The sequence below is a fragment of the Lampris incognitus genome, chromosome 7, assembly GCF_029633865.1.
Source record: "Lampris incognitus isolate fLamInc1 chromosome 7, fLamInc1.hap2, whole genome shotgun sequence".
Taxonomy (NCBI): Eukaryota; Metazoa; Chordata; class Actinopteri; order Lampriformes; family Lampridae; genus Lampris; species Lampris incognitus.
The window spans coordinates 32,042,690-32,050,143 of record NC_079217.1 but is presented as its reverse complement, the minus strand read 5'-3'; the positions used below and the strand labels follow the sequence as shown (position 1 = coordinate 32,050,143).

At 40.3% G+C, this 7,454-nt stretch overlaps 1 protein-coding gene across 1 annotated transcript; it reads left to right on the top strand.

Moving 5' to 3' along the window:
• Positions 1-2,172: 2,172 nt before the first annotated feature.
• On the top strand, positions 2,173-3,039 carry tirap (toll-interleukin 1 receptor (TIR) domain containing adaptor protein; the record flags this gene model as incomplete). Its single annotated transcript, XM_056282842.1, has 2 exons — positions 2,173-2,665; positions 2,939-3,039. Coding segments are annotated over 2 exons (594 nt in total), but the record flags the coding sequence as incomplete, so codon positions are not given.
• Between the last annotated feature and the right edge of the window lie 4,415 nt (positions 3,040-7,454).

Sequence of the window (7,454 nt, the reverse complement as noted above, 5' to 3'; positions counted from 1 at the left end):
TTTTTAATTTGTTTGTTTGTTGTTGTTTTTTGTTGTTGTTTGTTTCCCTTAGTTATCTGTGATTATACCTTATTTATTCATCCATCCATCCATCCATCCATCCATCCTTTACCTAAACCGCTTGTCCTGGTCAGGGTCGCGGGGAGCATGTCCTTGTTAAATACATTGTGGTTATATGACTGTTTATTATAACGTTTTGCTGGTTGAATTTGTTAAGTAGAATAGTTTTGTTTAAATTGTATTTCTTCAATACTGAATTTTCACTATCCTGGTTATGTTTGTATATTTCATTGTTTAATAAAGCATAATAAAAAAACAAAGAAAAATACAGCATGTTGAACTTTTAGCTTTTCTTTACATTGTTCCTACAATGCTATGATCACAGAATTTGTAACGTGTATAATCTTTGACATCTGCAGAGAAAGAAGCTAAATATGTATCCCTCAAATTATTGTAGTTACAATTTATATTTGATTTTAATGCTGTAACAGAATTGAATAAAGTTTTTTTATGGAAAACATTAAATAAATCGATGATCATTTTCATGACCGCTCTTGTGCTTGTCTACTCTGAGCTTCTCCGACGACGTATTTGTTTTTTTGCAGATAACCCACACTGCTGCCAATGGACGGGCAAGTGTCTTATAGATTATTCTAACGTTTACGTGCATGATCGTTTGACAACACATCTAGCACATGAGGACATGCATTGGTTCAATTTTGTTACTAAACTGTATATATATATACATAATTTGTATTAAAACAAGGGAGAAGGAAAATGGTGGCTCGTTTAATTATTTTGCGTGACGCTTTCCAGACGAGGAGGGTGTCTTAAAACCTACTGATGGACCATTAACGTGGAGCGCGTCGACTCAGTTTCACCTCAAAACTTCCTTCCTGTGAGAAACTGTTCACAACAATCTATCGCAACCTCTCGGGTAAGACCGTCGTGGAGAGATTACTTGAATCAAAAAGTCAGAGCTGATTAAATTGGAGAAGAAGCCATCGGAACTGACTGGTGTTTGTGAACTTTGCTTTGTTCTGCATTAAATCTGCGAAGGAGCCGAGCACCAGTTGAGTGGAGCTGGAGAAATGGGGTTTCATGTTGACTAACTGATCCGTGTTCTGTAAAACTGAAACATAGAAGCAGCTTCCTCTTTTTGCTGGCAATAGACAAACCCTGGCCATATCCATTCTTGGCTTTGCCTTTGTTAACATACAGACACCGAGTGGATGGGGCATTTGGTGGATTATATGTCATGGAGCTCAGTATGAGTGCAGTGCATAGAGGACAGGGTGCCTCTGTCACATGTGAAGAGCCTGGCTACCTTCTGAGGAGGCTTTAAAGAGACTGGACAATGGTGTTAACATGTACGGTGAGTTGAGAGGGTTTGTTTGACACATTTACAGCTGAACAAAACCACCACCCATAAAAATTTCTTTCTGCAGGCTGTCATTCAAATTAATGCTTAACACTGTCAATAAAGCCAACCATTTTGTATATACTGTATAGTATACTGTATGTATACTTGTACGCTTGGTCATGTCCATCTACCTCAGGTATGTATGTAAGTAACCTGCTAACATCTATTTCAGCCTATCTGATATACTCTGTGCACCACTGCACTTTATCGTCTCTTATTTCGCCTGTATATAGTAAGTCGTGTATACGGCTGAAAATTTTTGTGTTGTAGTGTTGTTATTCTATGTTAAGTATACTGAGAGAACCATGAAACCAAAGTCAAATTCTGTGTATGTGCAAACCCACGTGGCCAAAAAATATGATTCTGAATTTGCAGCTTTATTGATCTTATAAATAAGCCCCTTTTAAAACGGTCTTTAATCCTACAGATAGGTTTTATTTCCCTTTAATTGGGCTATCTCCATTTTTAAAATTGTTATTTCTGCTGAACTTATACCATTGTTGCTTTTTTCCTTTTACTGTGAAGCGCTGTGTAAATTATGTTTTAAAAATGCTGAATATTATAAGCATCATTACAGTCTGACATGTTTACCAACTTATCTATCTCTTGTTACAGATTGGTTTCGTAAACATTTCATAAAGTCAAGAGCATCTTCACAACACTGTGAGCCACCACACCATGAGCAAGTGGCTAAAGTGAGGGAAAACCCAACTTCATCTGCTAGCAGGGTGTCAACACCATTTTTATCTTCTAAATCATCACCATCACTGAAATCCCCCAACACCTCCACTAAAACATCTCAGCCACAGTCTGCTCTGTGTTCACCGGTGCGCTGGAGCCGGAAATATGACGTGTTTGTATGCCACAGCTCGGTGCATATTGACATTGAAGAAGCCATACAGTTGGTCTCTTTCTTGGAGGCCTCCCCCCACAGCCTTAGATGCTTCTTATGGCAGAGGGATGCCAGTCCAGGAGGTGCCATCCCCACAGAACTATGTCAGGCTGTGCAGAACAGCCATTGCAGGGCACTGCTTATCACGCCTAACTTTCTTGAGGATGAGTGGTGCATGTACATGATGCACCAGGCTCTGGCAGAGGGACCCATGTCCAACAGAATGATTCCACTGATCCACAACTTGTCCACCTCTCAGTATCCGCTGGAACTTAAGTTCTACTACTACATTGACCTCAGCAGGAACCCTGAACATGGTTATACCCTGCTCAGCAAGTCTGTGCTGAAGTGTGAGTATCAAAAATTGTAATCTATGAGCAATATTCAAAAACAGACATTGATCTTAAACTCTCTGCAGTTTAAAGTTATCTCTGTTAAAATTTGCTACAAGTCCATGCTGATGAGACTGGCCCTCCGTTTTTCTTTTTGTATCTCCTAAAGTATGCCAATCATTGTTTGTCAGTTAGGTTATTTTCAGCATTTTGCAACTTTGCCTAATCCCTGTAAAATAAAAAATATGAAGGGCAAGCAACATTAGTTATTCTGCTGTATTTCTTTTTTAGACCTGGAAGATATGGTTGAAAAGGAGAAGACAGTTGACTACAAAATGGAAAGCTCTAGCAACAGTTTCGATGGGGCAGATGGCACAAAAACTGACATTTGATGGGGAACCCTCTAAGGATGAAGGAGGGGGAACCCCATGAGGGTGGGGGGGGGGCTAACAAACACAAAGCAGCTATTGACTGAACTGGCATAACCAAACCACCTTTCCATTTCTAGGCACAAAGACAATACAAACAGGTTAAAAGTAAATCAAACTCTAAGCTATGGTGCGGTTAACATGTCATTTAAAAAAATGGTTTAATGTTCTCACATATGTTTCAAATTTGTTTATACTGTATATTACAGATTTTCATTCGTTGATCTCTGTTGTATTGTTGGATGATGAGCCAACATCACTCTTAGCATCTAAGTACCACATGGACATTATTGCTGTTCCAATTTAAGAGAAGTACGCACTGACTCCATGTTGTACCCACACACACTCCTGACCTTCATTCATGAGTTTATGTTGTGGGTAGAAATCTGTGGTAGGTATGATTGCATCATCCACTGATATGAATCATAAGTAAAAAGGGAAGCACATAAACACTTTGAATGACACACGATAGTCTGATAGGGGGCAAAAATACATACAGTGCATCTGGAAAGTATTCACACCCCTTCACTTTCCCCACATTTTGTTATGTTACAGCCTTATTCCAAAATGGATTAAATTCCTTTTTTTTCTCATTAATCTACACACAATACCCCATAAAGACGAAGTGGAAAAGGTTTTGTACAAATTTTTGCAAATTTATTAAAAATAAAAAACTGAAATATTGCATGTACATAAGTATTCACACCCTTTACCCAGTACTTGGTTGAGGCACCCTTGGCAGCAATTACAGCCTCAAGTCTTCTTGGGTATGAAGCTACAAGCTTGGCACACCTATATTTGGGGTATTTCTCCCATTCTTCTCTGCAGATCCTCTTGAGCTCTGTAAGGTTAGATGGGGAGCATCGCTGCACAGCTATTTTCAGGTCTTTCCAGAGATGTTCAATGGGGTTCAAGTCTGGGCTCTGGCTGGGCCACTTAAGGACATTCACAGACTTGTCCCGAAGCCACGCCTTCGTTGTCTTGGCTGTGTGCTTAGGGTCATTGAAAGGTAAACCTTCGCCCGAGCCTGAGGTCCTGAGTGCTCTGGAGCAGGTTTTCATCAAGGATCTCTCTGTACTTTGCTCGATTCATCTTTTCCTCGATCGTGGCTAGTCTCCCAGTTCCTGCCGCTGAAAAACATCCCCACAGCATGATGCTGCCACCACCATGCTTCACTGTAGGGATGGTATTAGCAAGGTGGTGAGAGGTGCCTGGTTTCCTCCAGACGTGACGTTTGGCACTCAGGCCAAAGAGTTCAATCTTGGTTTCATCAGACAAGAGAATCTTGTTTCTCATGGTCTGAGAGTCCTTTAGGTGCTTTCTGGCAAACTCCAAGCGGGCTGTCATGTGCCTTTTACTGAGCGGAGGCTTCCGTCTGGCCACTCTACCATAAAGGCCTGATTGGTGGAGTGCTGCAGAGATGGTTGTCCTTCTGGAAGGTTCCCCCACCTCCACAGAGGAATGCTGGAGCTCTGTCAGAGGGACCATCGGGTTCTAGGTCACCTCCCTGACCACGGCCCTTCTCCCCCGATTCCTCAGTTTGGCTGGGTGGCCAGCTCTAGGAAGAGTCCTGGTGGATCCAAACTTCTTCCATTTACGAACGATGGAGACCACTGTGCTCTTCGGGACCTTCAAAGCTGTAGACATTTTTTTGTACCCTTCCCCAGATCTGTGCCTCGAAAAATCCTTTCTCGGAGGTCCACAGACAATTCTTTTGACTTCATGGCTTAGTTTATGCTCTGACATGCACTGTCAACAGTGGGACCTTATATAGACAGGTGTGTGCCTTTCCAAATCATGTCCAATCCATTGAATTTACTACAGGTGGACTCCAATCAAGATGTAGAAACATCTCAAGGATGATCAGTGGAAACAGGATGAACCTGAGCTCAATTTTGAGTGTTATAGCAAAGGGTGTGAATACTTATGTATATGCAATATTTCAGTTTTTTATTTTTAATAAATGTGCAAACATTTCTACAAAACCTTTTTCACTTTGTCATTGTGGGGTATTGTGTGTAGATTGATGAGAAAAAAAGGAATTTAATCCATTCTGGAATAGGCTGTAACATAACAAAATGTGGGGAAAGTGAAGGGATGTGAATACTTTCCGGATGCACTGCAAAAAAATACTGGCATACAAAAGATGTGTAACCACTAGGTGGTGTATGTTTCCACAGATTTTGAGTCTGTGCCGTTAAAAAAGTTAACCACTCAGGAAAAGCTGGTTGAATAATAATACTTTGGATATTAAAGTCAGATGAAATGCATACACAGCATTTATTATCCTGTACACGAAACACCAAGGATTTTGAGCTCAGTAAATTATGGAGTGGATCTTTTTCTCCATGAACTGTTCATTCGGACCTTTCAGGAGCCACCGCGTTTGTCTGTTTCTATTAACGTTACAAAGGACAACATTTCTGACTGAGTGGGTTTAACTGAGCTTTCATTGGAAAACAAATCAGGGAATAGCAAAGAAAAAAATTGATAGGTTACCTTCATATCTCTTTTTAGGTTTGATTAAAAGTCTGGCAAGGACATTTCCGTGGTGATCGTACATTCTGGCAGGCCTTCATTTCAGACAGCTGTGATTTGGACCACATCATTTATGAAAAAGCATAAGATAACAGCAATTTTATCAAAACAGCTGGAGGACAGGAATGGGTTCTGTAATACAGGCAATCCCTACTTTTCATGTAAATCCTGGTTTATATGATCCATCTGATGAATAATACATTAAAGAAAGGCAACGTCTCTTTTAAATGTGTTTCACATTATATTTTTATGCTTCTACTACTGCCAAAAAACAAACATAAAAAACCCTCTAAATCATGCTTATTCTGGAATAAAGCAAATTAACATGCATTCAGCTCAACAACCCAAACCCCCTGTCAGTGGGGTTTAGGTTTTTTAACCTCATCTGAGATTAAAGCAACTTTGAGACATTAAAATGGAAATTACCGTTTTCAACACACAAATGCTTTGTGTGGCTTTTGTTGTTGCCACAGGAAACCTTCCTCAGGTGAAGCAGTGACAGAAATCTCTTGGGATTTGATTCACTTCGGAAAAGGACAGTTTCCCCAGGTTATCCATAGTATACATGGTATATGTATGTGAAACTATCTTGAAAAGTAACACACATTTGAAAGGAAGGGGGAGATGATGTGTATTTTTTCACAGAACCAAAAGACTGTGCCAGGGCTATGTATCTGCCGGCTGATACATACAGATGACAGAGAGCTGCATTATTAACTAACCCATATTAATAAACTGAAAAACACCAAGACGACAAAGAACCAACATATGAACAAAAGTGAAGTGTTGGGAAACCCCTTTTCAAGCATGCAGCCTGTCAGGGGCTCAAAGCCTTACCACAAAAGTCAAGCAGCGAAACCACAGCAGCATAGGCCAACAGGGTGGCTAGTTAGCACACTTTGGACCACCAGCTGCACTGAAAAGCACCCAACTGTGGTAATCAGTGAGGTCGATCAAGAGCGGAGTGTTGACTTCTTCTTTCCTATCTACAGTGACTCAAACTCAGCTTCTCATACATCGGATAACTTACTACTTGGCATAATAAAGATGTCATCCAGTTACTTCAAACACTGGATTAGTAGTTCAGTGAATGTCAACTATAGCATAGCAAGAAACAGGAAAATGGTCACATAAAAATGCAAAAAATTTGTGATTAGCCATGTGTCAGGGCTGAATTGTTCATCAACGGGTTTTCATATTATTTGTGTATCATTAAAGCTGCAATCCTTAGGAGTTGAATGCAAGCAAGTGTTGTTTTTGATACTTTCTATTGCTGGCAAATTTAAGACAACAGCTAATCCAAAATATACAAACCCTGAATGCTTTTTTTTTCCTGGCATTGTCCGCCTTTATGTGACAGCGATAGTAGAGAGGGAGAATGATGATAAAATGCAGAAAAGGGCCCGGGCCGGATTCAAACCCAGACTGCTGGACTCAGCCTTATGTGGTACGTGCTCTACCAGGTGAGCCACCAGGGCACCCCACCAGGGCACCCCTGAATCCTTAATGCTTTTGTAACTGCTTATTCTAATGGTCGCTGTCAGGTATTAATGGTAATAAGTAGGGGTTAATATCTTCAGCGCAGTAGCCAAATGTGGATGAATAAGGCGAGTTAAAAGTAGACACAAAGTTGCAGATATGGCATACTAGGCAGTATGATGTAACACAAGTTAATGATTCGTATCACAATGTCAGTAAGTTCAACAAAAAAACACTTGTCAAAACTGTACTTTTAACACAAACTTTACTTTGAAAGAGGTCAAAGACAAGGCTAGAAGGTCTACCTGTTAGGTTTTTTGCTTTAATTCGTCAAATCCTGTTTATAGAAAAACAGTTTATTA